At 40.2% G+C, this 19,322-nt stretch overlaps 1 protein-coding gene across 2 annotated transcripts in view; it reads right to left on the reverse strand.

Annotated features, from left to right (window-relative positions):
- Window positions 1-19,322, reverse strand: part of ephb1 (EPH receptor B1) — a 154,848-nt gene that overhangs the window by 81,787 nt on the left and 53,739 nt on the right. For both annotated transcript variants that reach the window (XM_005476260.4, XM_013269921.3), the window contains exon 3: window positions 3,953-4,634. In XM_005476260.4, coding sequence (XP_005476317.1) covers window positions 3,953-4,634 — 682 coding nt within the window. The remainder of the gene's footprint in view (window positions 1-3,952; window positions 4,635-19,322) is intronic.

Here is a 19,322-nt window from a genome sequence, read left to right on the forward strand (position 1 = left end):
ATTTGGAGTGTCTCGCTCGATTTAACAGGGAGGTGATAAAATATTTAGCAGATTGCTTACAAAGCTAAGGGGAAGAGAGTGAGGAACAGAGAAAGAGGGAGAGGAAAAGTGGGGGATACCCAAATGGCTTGCGTAGTGGCTGGGGAGCTGGTAATGAGGATGGCATGCTGGCATCATCGTTACAGAGCACAACAACTCTACATGGTCTCTCTACTCAACCGAACACATACACAACACGCTACCTGACAACAATTAAAACATATAGATTAATGAAAGCGCAATCAGGTGCTGGGAAGCTCGCACACGCCCTGAAACAACACTGAAACGCACATTAAACCTGCAAGAAAAACAAGCATTTTTTCTGCTGCCACGACAAAGAACTTCCAAAAAAAGTAGAAAAAAAATGCTAATTTGTCACCTAAAAACATCATTTATCAATTAAAAAAAGTTGACTTTCCATGTAAAAGGACAAATATTCAAAACTATGATCCAGCTAATAGAAGTTTGATATTGTGGGTATAACATGTAATATACAGATGCATAGCTAGAATGAATGCATTTTCGTTTTCATGTCACTATAAGCAGAAACCCATTTTTACCTTGCAAGTTAGGTAAATTACATTAATTTGTGTCTCAAGAGCTACATAATAAAGGCACTAATTGAAAATTTTCCACACTTTACCAGACTGTACACAGTACTACTGTGTTCCTTTTTCTAAGCAATACCTTTTTGTTTTGTTGGTATCAATGAGGGGAATTATTCCAGCATGAAACTACATGCTCTTATATTCTTTTTGTTCCTGTTCCTGTTCCTTCATCGCTAATGGGCAATTAATTCTGACCCAATGCTGAGGCTGTGTTATTGCACCAACCCCCCAATTGATTGGTTGCCCATAGAACTGAGCTTCCACAAGCACTTTAAGGTTAGATTTCCCTGTTTAAATAATGGATTACAAGTCCATGAAAAGAAACTGCACAAAAAATAAAAAGGTTGAGATTGCTGTTATTGGAGGGGACTCTCAGTGGAGATGAGAGGGGAACTGACTCCACACAAGACTCCAGAGAGCGGGCTAGTTATTCGAGCTAGAAAGGGCTAGATCATCTATTTGTACTCCAGCCTTTTTTTTTGTGCAACTCTGTGTTTGTGCTGACGACTATGGTCAACCAACACAACATTTTAGGCCACAGTCACACAGTCGACTGGCGATCATCTGGTAACCACTGATTCAGATGGAAAAATGTATATTCCACAAAGATTTGTGAGTAGTTTGCTGCACCTAAAACCTCTTTACTAGCAGATTACTGCATGCGCCCGTGTTTTGTATGGAATATGCTGATATATCTGCAAACACTCATAAAGTACTCGCCACATGGTAATGAAACCTCCTCCCGCAATGCGAGTGTTCACAGAGAAATTGTATCTTCCACACAAAATGCGGGCAAACACAGCAAACCTACTAGTGTCCAAAAAATTTTTTGGGGACACTAGTAGGTTTTCTTTGTAGGGGTCACCTACTGGTCTGGAGACCTGTGGGATCGAGGCCTTACAGGTTCATACTACTGTCAACTCTTGTTAAGCTACAGACCCCAGTAATTTCCTCTTAGTATAGGAGCATAATAATACTAGGCATACATTTAGACACTGAGTTTAGGCAGTGCACTATGAAACAAATCGGGAAAACAAAAACAACACAAATAGAACAAAAACAGGCTCCAACACTGGATGAAATTTCAAACATCAGTATTGACCAGAATTTCGAAGTCCCTGCACCGCTAAGTAGTGCATTTCCATCGGGGAGAGATGAGATGATTATCTTAGCTGGAAATGTACTAGAGAAGGAAGTCAGCGGGATTGTAGGAATTAGTGGTCTTTGTAGAGCAATTTCTACAGTGAGACCATTGTCTGTACATGTACATGCGTGTTTGTGGTGACTTCCACTAACACAAGCCACAATAACCCTCTTACTAACATTCCAGTTATTCTGCAGTAAGTGTGTAGAAGCCTGAGGTAAATAATGGGGAAAGAGGCAAAGTTACGCTACACGGAGAAAAGACTGACAAGGATCAGTGTAAGTTTGCATCCATTAAAGACTATGAGACTGTCAGCGCTAGAGGACAGGCAAGGTTATTTGGTTCATTTGAATTAAAATTCCTGCACTGCATAGGAACACAAATGCATGGCATGCTCATGCACATGCCACACATGCCAACAGCGTGATTAGTGAGTCAGGATTTCACATGAATAAATAAATAATCAATGTAAACATGAAGCAAAACTAGCATCAAGATGAAGTCTGACAAGAGCTACTCGTCTATCGATAAGACTCTGAGACCAAGACGTTCATGAGCCCGCAGTCCAGTAACAAAGAAGGGTTGTTAGGTCAATATACAACCAGGAGCATGTTCAGTGGACTTCTGAACATTCAGCACAAATGGCTCAGTCTGACTGTAGTATTGTAACCAAGTACTCTATCAAGGCCATGTGGCTTCAAGGTACTGACAATGCGTAGTTTGTTTTTATATTGGAGACCAATACATCACAAACACATAAGTTTAAGAAAAGAAAAAGAAAGACAAAAAAAACATACTTAGGACATTTTTTTTCAGTGAAATAATTTAACATTAAATATATTGCGTGCACCAATCACAATGGGCAGTCTTAGCATTTGATTTAAGTGATTTTGTCCAATATATGAAAGTACATGCTGGATATCAGAGGAATCAGCTTTTAATGCAACATTAGAATGTGGACCATGTTTTTTGGCCTAACTGGATTTTATTCTAAATTTGCATGATCTGTTAGCAAATTAAGCCCCTGATTTATTGATAATTGTACTTAAGAGAAGTGAATATTGGATAAATCAAAGTCGCTGATCAGCCGATCACTTTTAATTATTTACAAGATAAACAAGAGAGTCTATCTTGTGCATTTAAAGCATTAAATACACAGATTACAATTTATTTGTAAAGAGAATTATAATATTGACAAATGGTGTAAAAATTTGAAACTAAATCAAGACTTTACATCAACCTAAGCACAGCCTTTTAACTTCTGCCCTGTTATTTTCATTCGAAAGTCATCCAATCTTTGGCAAGGACTTTGTGTGTTTGTTATGATGTGCGTTAGTGTGTAGGTGGGTTTTGCGCAGGACATGGTGCAATGTGAGAAGGATACAGTAGACACAGTCACACACAGTGTGCTTTGTAGATATGTGGCACTTATATCTGTTTATTGATCAGACCAGATGTGGGTAAATCAATCTTATCTGAGCTCCACACACTTTCCAACTAACCCCGAGAGGCAGGCCAACCAATACTGTGCCACACCAAGAGCCTCAAGCCACTCGCATTATCGTCAGACACCTTGAGCAAATTTTCTGTTTGTATATGTGCGTGTCAGAAAAACAAGGTGCATTAGAGGGCACGCAAAAACAGAAAGTGACAGCTTGAACTAAAAGCCCATTCAACCTTCCTTTTAGATATGAGCTATTATCTATTCCTCAGAATGTATTCATCAGCACATCACACTGAGGCAGAATCAAACCTTTTGTCATCTGAAAGGTAGGATGGACAAAAGGCTGACATTCACAGCAGATTACAACTCAATGCTAATGTATCTTTTTAGTTCCCTGGAGGTAGATGTGATTAAGGAAAAAGTATGGTGTATCATGAGCTGCAAAACATGAAACACAATCAATTCAGCCATTACACTAGAGTGGAGGACCTGTGACCAAAGGTAACATGATGCCCTGTTGTACGTGATACCAAAACAGAATAGATTAATGCCAACAGACTAAGGTGAATTGATCTGTTCTATTCTGAGGAGTCCATCTCTTTAAAAGAGTGGAGAATGAAAAAGAAAGAACATGTATGTAGAGCCCAGCAAGTACTGATAATACACTCTCGTAGCAACCATGGTGTTTTTTTACAGAAAAAAAATCAATCCACTTACCTCGGCAGACATTGCCATTGTCAGGTTCAAACCCGGCTTTGCAAGTGCAGCTACCAATAGGAACCATCCACTCTCCATCTCCGTTACAGTAGAGCTTTATAGGGACATCTACTTCCTCTGAGTTTGCGATGCAGGTCCCTCTAGCAATGACCAGGGAAGTGCTTTCAGCCCCTGTCATGGTCTCTGGAAAGACTGCAAAGTTCTGGACCACACTTGGACACTTCTTATAAAATACCCTGACTGACAGAAGAGACATGCAGGCCCCATAGTCCTGAAAGGCCAGGTAGAAGCCATTTTTAGACAGCGGACCAAAGCTTCGCACCTCTGTGTTAACTTTCATCAGGCGTCCGCCAAAGTCCACCTGTGAGAAGCTTTCATCGGCAGCAATGGTGTCCACCTTGAGGTAGGGGGCCTCCATCCAGAAGACTGTGCCTTTAGTGGCAATGACAGCATCGGTTTCATAATAGTAGAGATTAAACGTCTCCTTGCAGGAACCGGGGACATTTGGGATGGAGCTGCAGTCGCGCACGGTGAATCGTATCTCCACATAGATGCGCTGTGCTCCACGGCGATCAATGAAGGTTGTGAGGAGCCAGTTGTTTTGACTTGGTTCGAAGACATTGCACACCTGGTACGTCCTGATGGTGTTGAGGTTTTCGTCATAGCCACTCACCTCCTCCCACTACAGAAAGATAGAGAAGAGAGAAAGAAGTCCACATGGCTGATAAGTAATCATCTGCTATAAGGCTGCAGTGCTCGCTCTTTTTTGATAGAGAATGCTAATATTGGCGGAGCCACAGAGAATTCATACACATATCAGTAATTTCCCTAAGGCACTAACTTGAGTGCTCTTCCTGGACTGAGAAAAATGCATCAGCTTATTGGGGCTTGTTCATCCACTGATGACACACAAATGTATTACTTTAAAAAAATTAATTCCTCAAGTGCAAAGCAACAATTTATTGTCTTATTAAGTAGGCTCGCAGCTGTAGGATGTGCACTCCCACTGCATAAGCGCAAACCAAGGCATGATTTTGGATGCAATACCGTTTTCCGTCGATGCCAAGTTTCGCTGGGCATCGAGTCGATACATTATAAAATATAGTGTGTAACAAATTCAAGATTATGCACTGCTGAATTACAATTAGACAGGCAGGGACTTCACGAGAGCCAAGGATGGATGGAAAGCCATTTGAGTGCATACTGAACTGAATTTCACTGCAGGCCATTTCTTGCAGGTGTGACCCAGAAAGGGTCTTGGATGAGCATCAGAAGCCCCTTGGGGAATTAACTCAGTGCACCAAATCATGATAAAAACGTGCCATTAACATTTGGCTGGATTCACCGAGAATCAGGCAGAGAAATCACAGAAAAAAAAAAATAGAATAAGCTTGCTTTGAAATCATCTGAGTAACCGTCCAGCTGTGCAAAAGCTGGCCCTGCAAAAATCGTTAGTGGCAATCCACTGATATTCAGTGTGCAATATTTTAATTAGTTACAGTATTTTTAAGAGGCATGTATTATTCTTTAGCATACAGCAGCAGAGCCCACAGAGTTACATAAAAGCACCAGTGAATTCAAATGAATATTTTGTGGAATATTTTGAGAAAATGATCTGAAACAATTTTTCATTTTTTTATTTTCCTTAGATCAATTTCAATCTTTATAATAACACAATCCTTTTTGCTTCCATTTGAACCAACTGCTTGGCACAAAGATTTATTTCTCCAAAGTTCCCAACACCAATGATCCAAACAGCTGTAGGCGAGAAGTTAATGAGGTCTATAGTGGACTGAGTGGGCCTCAAGTCAGTTCATGTTTCTTATGTGCATATATCTCCCCGTGCTTCCTCCTTCTTATGACCTTTAAAACTCCAGCTGCTCAATCAAGCTTAATGGAGAGGAGAAGATATTGGCTCTTCACACACAGCCGCAACATCCAGTCAAATGATGGAAAAGAGTCCATAAAATGATGTAAGGCGAGATAGAGCTGATAAATGTGAGCCGTCGAATTTTGCTGTTTGAAAACCAGCGCAGGTAATAAAACCATTTGGCACAAAGAATATGTGGAAACATCTGGCGACAAACAAAAGGGTTGGGTCTAGTAAGGGCATGTAGAGGATGGAGTGGGAAGGCACGTGAGGAACAGTGGCACTGCTGACATGATAAACGAGTTTACAGAAATCTGAGGTGCAAATTAAAGCCTTTTTTCACTGCTGCTCCCTGTGTGCCCACTTCACTCTACTCTTCTCCCCCTCTCCTCTCTTCCCCTTGTGCTCTCTTCTCCCGTCTCTGCTCTGTAATGACCATTCATCAGCATTACAGAAACCTGTCCCTTTCAGCGCTGCCTGTTCATTAATACAGCCAGCCCTAGGCTCCTCTGCACCCGTCTGCTCCAGTCTAGGAGGGGGTCCTCACCACCTCTTGTCTAGCCAAATGACCACCATCTTTCACGCCAGAGAGGAGCCTGAGGCATCTCCGATAATGCCCATCTAGAGTCTGTCCAGAAATTCATTGGCTCATATAATAATGAACTATATGTTTCTCCTCCTCAGTAGATATGCGCTGTCACGGCTGTCTAAAGACAACCAAAACTAATAATAGGTGCATTAGTTAGTCGAAATCAAACTTTGTGACCCAGTTCCCTCTTTGCTCTTTTCAGTGCTTTGTTATACCTGTGTGTTTATGTGTGCTTGGAAAAGGTGCTGCTGATAATTTGATGGTTTAGCAACCACATATTGATTTGCTAGCTGTTGTTTTGCTGCACAAAGCTTGAGGCTTGAGGCACTCTTCTACTTCTATAGATCCAAAACATTTGATTATTTTGAGCATTAAAACTGATATATAACTGATATTTGGCATCTCTATAATTTTCCCACTATTTACAGAGATGTGACGCGTGCACTCAGGAACAAAGTCATGTTAATATGGTGTCTCGGCCCCCGCTGTTACGGTATTCCTATGCTTTCTGTGCTTTTTAAATCATTTAAACCAAATGTATCTGTCTCGTGGCATCTGTGTATCCTTGCCCGAGGCTCTTTCTCAGACCACCAATAAATACAGATTTTACTATTTCAAATAGAAACAACCCATACATCTAAACACCTGTTCTAGTCACAGAAATGCATATCAGAATTAAGCATGCACATAAAAATACACCTCATCTTACCTGTTCATCTGCTCTTTAACACAAATATTTCACTAACCAATTACATGACAGCAATCAATGCTTTTAGGTATGTCGATACGATCAAGACGGCCTAGCAACCTAGCAACAAAATGAGGCGGAATGCTGATTTAAGCAACTTTTAATGTGGCATGGCTGTTGAAGCCAGAGGCCTCCAACAACAGTTGGCCTGAGTATATGTGAGTATTTAATAAACTGCAAATCTCCTGGGATTTTCCCACACAGCCATCTATAGAGTTTACAAAGAAAAAGAGAAAGTAGTAAGTGGATATTTGTTGATGTCAGAGATCAAATTAGAATAGCCAGACTGCTTCCAAGTTGAGACAGTAATTAAAATAACCACTGGTTACAACAAAAATGAACATCTACAGCAGAAGAAGACCACACTAGGTGCCACTCCTGTCACCTAAGAACAGAAATTACCTTTGTCCAATTCACACTGGTCAATGGAAAAATGTTGCCTGGCCTGATGAGTCTTGATTTGCGCTGCAACATTGTGTCGGTAGGTTGAGAATTTGGTGTAAACAACATAAAAGCATTGATTCATCTTGCCTTGTATCAATAGTTCATGCTGGTGTTGCTGTTGGCAGCTAAAGTGAGTTCACTTGCTCGCCCTGCCCATGCCTTTATGACCACAGTGTACCCATGTTCTGGTGCCTGCTTCTGGGGAGAAAAGGCATCACGTCGCAAATCATCATCAAATCATCTCTGTCTGTTTTTTTTGTTCAACATGACTATGAGTTCACTGTACTCAAATGGCCTTTACAGTCACCAGATCTCAATCCAATAGAACAACTTGCGATGTAGTGCAACAGGAAAGTCGCATCATGGAAGTGCAGCCGACAAATCTGCAGCAACTGTGTGATGCTATCATGTCAATATGGGTCAAACTCTGAGGAATGTTTTCAGGACCTTCTTGAATCTATGCCATGAAGAAATAAGTCTGTGAAGACTGGGGTCCAACCCAGGAGTAGCCAGTTGTAACTAATGAATGGCTGAGTGTACATCTATGTATACAATGTAAAAAGAAAACTATATTGTCTGTCTCTTTATTTATTATTACAGGGAGCAAAAAAGTAATACCTTCTGCATCCCAAAATCCACAGGAAGCACCAATGCTAGCAGCCCTATACCAGACACCAGAGGATACCCCCCACCCCTGGTGTCACAAAAGGAGCCTGCACAGTAATCAGGAGGAATGTATGAAGTTGTGACTGCATATGATGGCTATTCAGCCATCATATGCAGTCCTTTATGGAGTTTAATTCTGTTAATGTCCACTGATGTTTTTATATCCTGAGTATTTGCATGCACATGCCAATTTTCACTTACTAGCGTGTTTATGTGCCTCTATAAAATGAGCTCACTCTCAGTTAGTTTTATTTTACACAGTTTTGCATCACCTAATTCATATTTTATCATTACCAACCTAACTGAACTTAAACTTTTTTTGCTGATGAAAAACTGTCAAATACCAAGAGCCTTTTAACTCAACACTTATTTGTAAGCCAATTAAAGTACCCACCGGCACCCCTCTAATAGCTTTGCTTTTACCATTAATATAGGAGACACTTGTCCCCTGCCCCTGATTGTCAAGTGTGGCTATTGTGTGTGTCATTATTGCTGCTCTGTTTTATGGGCAGTAGCAAGGAGATGGAGGAGCTATGGATTCATAGAGCTCTTAATGTTTGTGTTAATGACCAGTCACAGCTGGCTGAGCTGGAGAAGAGAGGGTTGAGAAAAGGAAAAAAAATACAGAGTGATAAATAAAAGAAAAAAACAGGAATGGGGAGGAATCAGGAAAAATGGGGAGGGTTGAGAGGGTGGGGGTAATGTATTCAGACTGATGTTCCCCTTCCCACAGCCTCAGCTCACTGCCATCAAGCCATCAATACTCTGCCCTCATAAAAACCATCCATCACATTGATCTCTTGCCATTATCCTCAAAGACTAAAATAACACAGAGCAGCTCAGATGGCCACAGTCTTGCTCTGGAGGACTACAGCATCCAATATTGGGCTGGGGACAAGCAGAGATGGGAGGAATAACCAATCAGAACAAGGATGTAACATCTGTGGAAAATAATGGGCCAAATGGGCTGGAGTAATGAGTCATTTGGAGGCGGCATGGTTGGGGCAGTATAAGAAGATACCTTAAGGAAATGAGAAACTTATTTTTTTATAGAATGGAAACCATATCTTAATGTAGTTCCTGGACCACCGGTCATGACGGGAATTTTGTAATGTTGAACAGAGTCTCAGAATTCTCTGAACTTTATTTCCGCACAATTCAGCATTTGTGATGCTGCCAATATTGAAAAATAATTAGCAGTTATTGAAATGCAATTTTTATGTGACAGACAGTGAGCAAATTGTGATTGGGTGATGCATTAAAACAGGTGTAAACTTCATTTTGTAATTATTCCAATGTTGCAAATATCGGAGAAAACACATTGACCAGCTAGATTAGAATATCTGATCTCTAATTGAGAGCCATGTGTTTAGCCCTTTTACTGTGTTCACCTTCTTCCTCACTCTCAGCAAGTCTATGTAAAGTTGTTTTCAGACACACAATGCGACCCTGACCTTTACATAAACCAACAGAGGTGGTTGTGAGAACACAGACAGGGGGATCGTCAGGTTTGTAATAGAAATTCCAATTGCACCCATTCGTAATGACTGGCCATCCTGTGTTATGCCTCCTGCACACTCTGCCCAGACAGCACTCTTGCCCTAAACAAAAAAGGGCAATTTCCAGTTGTGTTCTACAGGTGATAAAGCCCAACTTTGGTCAGTACCCCACCTTAATTTTCCCAACGTTGTCTATAATTCATGTGTGGATTTAGGATTTACTGAGTATCATTCTCCTATTTGCTTCAGGAGCTTTGCTCCACATAAAAAATATGTACAACCCACACAGGTTTTATCGTGACTCCGCCGTAACTCTACCTTCAGTTTTAAAACTGGACATTTGGTATGAGTAGGTCGGGTTGCGACTCTGACACACATGCACAAAGGGAGAACTTGACTACTTTTAGATCATCATTCAGCATCAGTCAATTCACACGAGCAGAAGACGTGAGCAGAGAAGCACATATTCAGCTGATCTTTAACCTCCAGCCTGCTGTCTGATTCTCAGTGGAGTCACACAAACTGCTTTTCAAATCTATCAGCACGAGTTAATACAGCTCCATGCTCAGACATACTGAACACAGATGGGTGATGAGCAGCTCAGAGCATTTCCACATTTATATCTCCACAGCCTTGAAAGGTCTACAGAATGCCACTGCAAACAGTAGATGAGTGTCTGGCAACTATTTCTTGAATGTCCATCAAAACAGCCATTACTCAGTCTGCCGATGGGCTTTTACAGCAGGACCCAAGGCAAGAGATGTAGAAAGCTACAATCAAATGGAGCCACTTCAACACCACTGTGTTCCCCTAAACTTTTAACCCGACTCCACTTTGTTGATGCAGTTTACAACAGGTTTTTTTGTTTGTTTGTTTTAGCCCTTTTCAGTTAATGCCTTTGGTGTTGAATTTAGGCATTTGAAGGAATTTAGGTTCCTTTTTTTAAACTGTTGCCCAAATAATCCTAGGACTAAATTATGCTTGGATAGGATGCTTTGTTGAAGTCTACACCCTCAAGCGCCTATAGGCTGAAATGTTTTTGAGCACTGTCTAACCACGAGTTGTCCGTTCATCTATCATTGCAGGGCTAAAACGTGTGGGTGGAGGCAAGCATGAGACTGATTTTATTACTACAAGCTCGGGATGGGCATTTCAGTAATGAGCCTATTTGTTATTCATGACAACACAACATTGAACTAAAGGAGGGAAAGTGTACCTATAAAGATTTTTCTTTAATAATTACCCCTGAATACATCCTGGCTTTTGATAAAAGAGAGAGCGAAAGGAAAAAGAAATGGTACACGTGCGGGTGAAATTCACATTGACAGGTTTGTAAAGGCCAAGGTCTCAGAAGGACAGTGGATTATAGGTGGACATGAGAAGCTGAGATAGGGATTGAACTCTTTATGCCCCTTCTGAAAGACGCTCTTCTCGTTTTGCAAAGCTCACTGCCGACAGTAATCACAATCCAGATAGTATTTTTTTCTTCCCAAAGGCGGTTTCAAATCCCTCTGAGTTAATGAGGATATTTGCATTTCAACCTTTGGGTCTTTTCCTTGAAGTCAATAGAATGGACATTTCATATAAACTAACAGTGGTCTGTCTTGGCACCTTCATTCACTCCTTCCTACACAAACTTTGAGACACATGCTCATAATCTCCTGTAAAATCACTTATTTCGAACGCTTTACCTCATCCGCCACCTCACACACACACGACCAGGCTGCAGCCTCTAAAATATGCAGTGGCATGATTGCTATTATCATTTCTGATCAGCTGTGTTATTGAATGGATGCTGCTGTCAGGGCAGTTGCATAGGAATGATTATTTTGCGGGGCATCTGAGGCCTAGTTCCGCTTGGCTGAATGTGATGGATGGGGAGGAAATGGTGATGTCTGAAACACTCCCAGTCCTGCCAGATCTCAGCCACTCTATAATTACAGTCACACAGTTTGACTGAGCCCAAGCAGAACTTGGTCTGTCTGGGTGGCTGCAGCAAAATGAGTCTCGTTGAAAATCTGCTCCCTTACCACGCCCATACCCTGATCAATACATTTACTGGACTTGAGGTTTTAGGCAAGTAAGTTCATGTTGCAGTTGCTGAGTTTAAACCAAACAATTCAACGACTGGAGATAGTGAGACCGCGCCCCAAACATTCCCTTTTGGCCGTAAGTCTGTAAAGGCCTCTTTGACCCACCATTCATTCCCCTGTTTTATTAGCTTCCTCCAAAGGTATCGATGGGATCTGTCAGGACGACGAACCACCGCCAGACCTCAACGAGGTCTCTTGCTACATTATCAACAAATATTTTTTATTCATATTTGGATGTAGGGTCCGCGCTAGTGAATTGGACTGTGTGATATTTGTGCTCTGTTGACATATTAGTTACCATTCGGTTTCATTCTCTGCTCCAAATGCTTTTAGTATGTCTTTTGTCTCATTTCCTTATAGAGAGGCACAGAACGTGACTGCACTCTGCACCACTCAGTGAACAATTCACACAGACTGCTCGCTCTCATGTTTCTCCATCCAACTTTTAAAACAGAATTATTAACGCTTGCATTTTCAATTACGAGCCAGTTGCTTTAAGCAGTCTGTCTGCTTGGATACAGATGTTTTTAGCTATAACAGTAAACTGAACTCTCCCAGACAGGGTTGCATTGTTTTCAGGGATGCAAATTGGGGTTCAAGTGTCTTTCTCAAGGGCACTTTGGTCCTTAAAATGGTCTGGGATCCAGTGGCCAAGCCTGCAATTAACTGACTTTCTGCATATCCTTGGCCATAACCACCCTTCATATAGAAGGCTCTTTTTTTTTTTTGTATTTAATCATTAAAATAAGTATAATTCATAAAGACTGGTAGGCAGAGCAAGCTGCTTGATGTGGAAAAGGAGACATCAATTAATGTTTTAGATTAAAAAAATAAATAAATTAGGATTTATAATGACAGATTTTTATGTGTCCCATTAAAAAAAGTTAATTATTTTTACTCTGTTGTCCTTATGCTTTTAATAATATGTATTCCGCTGGAAATTTTTATATTTTGGAATCAACATCAACATTTTTTATATATTTTTAATTTCAAATGCTCCAACTTTGACTGATGGATAAAAACAACAAAACCCAAAAAACAGTAATTAGTGCAGCTTTGTGTGTAATAAATATTAAATTGCTTAATCTCAAAACATTTGTTTGATTAAGATATTCACGCAATTATTCACATAGGAAAGATTTAATAAGCCCAGAGATAAATCAGCAAGTGGTCTGGAAACCTTCATTAATTCAACTAGATGTGTAAAAGCACAAAAAGAAGGTTAGGGTTATTGTGCTGAAGCATAAGACTGTTTTTTGAATACTTTTCTAGCACAGTGCACCTGGTAACACCCACTCAGGTGCCTTGAGAGAAACCATGAAGCTGACACTGCCTCAGCACGACTTTAGGTTACCAGTAGCAACATTACCTTGAGTCACCCTGTGTAAAAGGTTCAAGCAGTGTTTATCTGAAATCTGACAGCCTCTGCAATCTTATGGATTTATTCTGGAGAATCATACGAAAAAACACTAAATAATGAATTATTACTATGTATATTTGCATGCATAGAGAAAGACACGAAAAGTCGAAAAGTAATGAAACTGGGGCGACAGAAAAATACATTTGCAACAGAATGTGAAGAGCAAAAATATGACAGGAAAAGAAGGACAAAAACATCCTTTTTGTGGCCTAAATCACTGCTTTCAGTATGTCTCACGATCGTAACTCATGGAAGCCTCAAAGCCCCTCCTTTACGGCACACAGGACAAAGTCTGAACATCGGGCTTTTTCAACATTTCAGCAGCGGCACTGCTCCATAAATATCACAGCAAGTGCAAAACATACATTTGCATTCCTTTACTCGCCTGAGGATCACGCCATCCTCTCCAAAAATCACCAAGCGCCTTTCATGTATGTTAAGTTCTCACTTTGATCTACAATTTTACAGCTATTAAAGAATAAAGTGTTCATAAATGTGTTATTCTGAGTTTTTCTCCTGAATTTTATCGCACACCTGCAGCATCACACAGCACCACGAGCCTTTTGCAAAGTGAGGCAGTTTCATGTATTTAAGCATGAAATATAGCACGTATGTGTGTTACTTACTTATAAAAAATGATCATTTATAGACAGGATCAACCATGATTTAACAGCAAATGACAGAAAATGTATTTCACTTTTGGCAGGTGAGCTGTCCTTTTTAAATTTTCTTTTGTACACTGAAGTATGTATGGATGCCTTTCCATAGGATGTGACATTTCTACCTAACATAGCAAATATCAAACTGTCCAGGTTAAGAAAACTGAAATTATATTTCACTTGAAGACTGCAGAATCAGATAACATAATATTCCTTGAATGAGATGAGAGAATACTGTCTCTTAAACGATGAATTTAAGGCTCCTAATGATTTAAGATGTACATTGTGCACATGTGTGTTTGTGTGTATAGCACAACACCTACCAGCCCTATCATCCATACAGAAAGATACAAAAAGATATGGAGAGGGTGGGGCAGGGTAAGGTGGGATAGTTGCGTTCTGCGGTTCGTGGTTAGATGCAGATCGTGAAAAGACGGAATCGGCGCTTTGAGACAGACAAGCTGGAGTGAAGAAAGGCAGCGGGAAAAAAAAGTCAGAAGCAGTCAGGGTGAGAAGATGGAATAGAAGAATGGAAGGGTTTACTGCTATTTCTGCCAACTCTGTAGGACGGCTGAAATAGCAGGTACTGCAGGTACTGGAGCAGACACACAATCACTCCCACACATACAAGCCAAACTCAGCCTCAAGGCGCTCCTGCACACTCCTCCAAATTCATACCAAATTTAAGATTTAAGAGTCATTTCTCCTTTCTTTTCTGTCCCACTTCTATTCCTTTGTTCTTTTATTTATTCTTAGACAAAAGAAAAAAATGTCCTTGGTTTCCAAAAAACATCCAAGTCAATTCCTACATTTATGCAGAGGGAATCCACAGGATGGAAATCAATAATTGAGGCAGCCACATGTTATTTCACTCCAAAAGGGAATATTTAAAAATAATGGTGGAAAGGTGAAAAAATAATAATGAGAGGGAGAAATATTATGGAATTGCGGCATACAGTTCCAAAACAGCCCGATCGAACATGTGACTACTGCATAGTGTTTCTATGTGACACGCATATCGTTTTTATCTTTCTGTGACCAAACGTAGACGCTGTTGTCTTGACCAAGTCTCATTTGCGTACAGAAAATATTCAGAGGTAACGCTGGATAAGACTTTTAAGAAAACACAAACGCGCAAATGCCCAAGCAAAGACTTACATCCACACAAAACCCTCCGACAGAGACCCATGGATGCACTGTGATCTGAGTGATTCGTTGTCTTACCATTCCAGTCTTCACGCTGGGCAGATATGCCCGCGTCTGAGCTCAGAGCAAATTCAGATGTCTGGCTTCACAACTAAATCACACTCCGTAATCATGGAGGTAAAATGAAACAGGTCTCCCACTGGTATGACAATGTCTACTATATGTATGTGTGCGCATTTGCACAAATGTGCATGTGCATCCAATTTCTTTTCAACCGTAGCATATTCCCAAAGACTTTATAAAGAGTTATGTGGGTGAATGTGTAATGATGAGCATGTGCTTATGTCCGGTTAAATTGACATCCAGCATGTATATACAAATATATATATGTATATATATATATATACATATATATATATATATATATATATATATAGATATAGTGCAGCATTTTCATTAGTATTTGTGTGTGTGTTTGTGTGAGTGTGTGCACAGGTATGTGGGTCTCCGTGTATGTAATGAAGGCACTCTTCTCACCTGGCCTCTGAAGTGAAGCCAGCATGACTCACAGTCATTTTTTTTCCTCCTTCTCATTCCAGTTCAGCTCGAGCCCACTAAGGTCAGAGTTCACCTCCATCCCTCTATTTCTCATTCCTGCACACGCGTCCTTGATCTCCTTTCTCTCCATCATTTCTGACAAGTATTATCTACATTCAAGCAACCCCTTTGTCCATTCCTCTCTGCCGTTTTTTCCCACCCACTTTCCTTATTTAACTTTTACGTTTTATTTCTCCCTTATGCCCTTTGAACCCGACTTTTAAGGTATGAATAAATCAATAATAGAAGCAGGATCGGAAAATATCTCCAAAACGTCCTTCCTGTCAACCACCACAGTATTTTAATTTTTTTGAGTTAACATGTCACACACTGAATTAGCACCAGACCCTAAACTACATGTGACCCCTTTTTTCTTTTTTTACACTTTATGAAACCTTGAAAAAAACTAAATTAGCCAATGACTTAGCACTTTAAATCATTTAAATTCTGCTTACAGGGTGACCCTGGATACAAGTGTAAGTACTTTCAGTATAGGTATAGATATGACTTTTATCCTTTCTCCTTCAGTGCTGCTTTGGTGTTACGTTCCATGAATTCTCCCCATTTCTCTGACCATCTATATTCAATCGTCCCCCTTTTCCATTCTCTCTGCCCTTTTCTCTTTTTTATTTCCCTCACTTTACTTTTCCCTCCTGTGTTCCCTTATCTCCATTGACCCAGTGTTTGTCTGTCTTTCAGGGTATGAATAATTGAGGTATATTGAGTCTGGTCAGCAGATGGTGAAATGGCCGTTATGGATCTATCTGTGCTCTTTAGGAAATGCTGAGTGTATGCTGACACCTGTGCAGTTAAGGTCCACGGGAGCGTTGCCGAAGCACTGAACACAACAGGGGGGAGCATATAGGGCACGCCCAAAAATCGCACTCCTCTTCCAGCACCTGCGCTTGTGCATGCTCACATATGCAGGTGCAGATATACAACACTCTCAGCCACTCAAATTTATGCCTGAGCACACACAATCTCACATGTGGAAGAACAAGAGAGAGTAAATCCAAACAAACATATTATGGTGAGTTCCACTGCTTCTCCAAACCATCTTATGCACCTGCCACAACAACAGAGAGGGGCGCTTCCAAATTCTCCTCGTTATCTTACGCCTTCTGTCTCACGCCCCATTTTACGCTGCCTTGGTGGTCCCGAATCCTCAATGCACTACAGTTTGAGAAAAGACATTTAAATGTTTTTCACTACATTTTCTACAATTTCACAACACAGACACACGGGGGAACTATAAAAACGAATGGACACAACTGGGACATTGTTACATTCAGTGATTCTTTAAGTCACTGAAGGTGAAAAGTAAATAAACGTGTGCATTTTCTGTTGGCATAACAGCAAATAAATGAACAGTGTTAAATCCACACAGCAAATGATTACCAGCTAGTCAAAGTTATCGACAGTAACTAGTTGAAGTATCCCACAGAGGATTTTATACATATTATATGTAAGATTATCTGGGTTAAATACTAACTAGTAAACAAACTTGAATATTTACCATTATCTGAGTATGTTCCACAGATTAGGCAGATATTTAAAGGTAAATGAAACAGGCATCTTCCCATTTCAAATAATGGGCTAATAATAAGCAGAACGCTAACTAATTAATTAATTAATGGCATATATTTGCAGCAATATTAACCATGCTATTACTGATTCATGTCAGTAATGGCATGATTAATTTCATTCAGAGCATTTACTTCAGTTTGTCTGTTTTTGGCTGCAGCTTTCCAGTCTATCATGTTCCCTTGCACACCAACCCCACCTCCACCCACCCACGCAATCACACAGACACACATAGCCCTCTCCTTCCTAAGCCTCTGACAACCCCACCAACCTGCCCTGCCTCACAACAGTTTACAGCACTCAGCCTTCGTCCGTACAGCCACTGCCACCCGCTGATCGCATAACTCCCCAACACCCACCCACCCTTCCTAGGATCTTCCTCTTAAAGCTTGGAGTCAGATTGTGACCTTCTTGACTCACATGAGTTAACCCGAGCTTTCTTTAACACAGACACACACAAACACACAGCTGAATGTTGAGGGGCCAAAGGTTTGGCTTTTTTGCCCCATTCACACAGTTGATCCCTCACCCTCTCTCACTCCAGCTTCTTCTAATCCTCCCCCAAACCCCTTCCTGATCCCGGAGCCCCTCGAACATCACTATCACATTTCTTTTTTAGCCGTCTCTCTTCTTTTACCCTCTCGCTCCCTCCATACACTCTCCTCTAGTTTCATCCACCCGATCCAAAATGAATACAGTCGTGCATGTCTGGTTCCCGTTTTACCAAAATTATTTTTAAAAAACACAACAAAAATAAATGGCATGAAGTTTAATATCACATAACTTTGAATTCTCCTTCATTCACTTCATTTTTTTAAGTTACCAGACTAAAACATTTTCTTTCAACAACATTCATTTTTTACTTGCTTACAATGTTTTTTTAACCAACACTGCCTTTGGGAAACTCTTTACTCTAATACAGTTTCCCTGCTGCTACTTTTCCAAAATTTCCAAAATTAGTAGGGACAAATATTAGCATTAGCAAGTAGCATTATTTCAGCATTTCTTCTGAATGAACCAGTTAATCCATTGGGGGTGTTTTGGTCACTTTTCATCAGTTTTATCTGAGCCGTGGATTGACCATTTTTAATACAAGTACATATTTTTGGAGTCCTACTGCACTTCAGTAGGACACTGGCAGACTGGCCTTGGCTGAAATGTCAGTACAGTTTTACATTTATTTTAAGTTAAATCATAAGTCATTGACTTTGTAACAGCTGCAAATGCAACAGTTACTGAGTCAGTAGTTCACATGAAGCTTGTGTTCCTTGAAGTACATCTCGGCAGAACTTCAAGTATGCCTTGGACCACTCCACGACATTTTTTCTGACCCTTCTTGACATTTTAGACAGCAGAATTTGGAGGCGCAAAATGCTTTTCATAGCTTTTACCTACTTTGTAAACATCACTTAGCTCTATTTTCAGATTGTCAGCCATCTACTTAGAGGAGCCCATGACTGCTGGCTCTTCAAACTCAAGGTCTGAGCCAGAGAATTTAACCTCTAAAGCTGTAATCAGTTGAAACAGAATGATTCTTCCTGTTAAAAGGGAGTTTTTCCTTCCCACTGTCGCCAAAGTGCTTGCTCATAGGGGGTCATATGATTGTTGGGTTTTTCTCTGTATTTATTATTGTGCTATCTACTGTAGAATATAAAGCGCCTTGAGGCGACTTTTGTTGTGATTTGGCGCTATATAAATAAAATTGAATTGAATTGAATTGAATTGAATTGAATTGAAAATACCTAATAACAGTACTTGACTTAGCGTTCTTAGTTTGTCATTTACGGCTTAATGATTAAGTGACATTCTGAGACTTTACAAGAGGGAACTTTTTTTCCTAGATTTAATTTTATTTAATTGTATTTAGTTTAATGGACAAAAAGTAGCAATGCAATCAGAGTTGAAGAAATACTCACATTTTAATATATTTTTACAACATGGTTGCCTTTTTTGCATTCACCAGAGTCTAAATGTGCCCAACCATTTTTCATCCGATTACGCTCTTCACCATAAATTTAATTGGCTTAACACATTTTTTAAAAATTTACTTAAAAA

The sequence above is a fragment of the Oreochromis niloticus genome, linkage group LG18 (assembly GCF_001858045.2).
Source record: "Oreochromis niloticus isolate F11D_XX linkage group LG18, O_niloticus_UMD_NMBU, whole genome shotgun sequence".
Lineage (NCBI taxonomy): Eukaryota > Metazoa > Chordata > Actinopteri > Cichliformes > Cichlidae > Oreochromis > Oreochromis niloticus.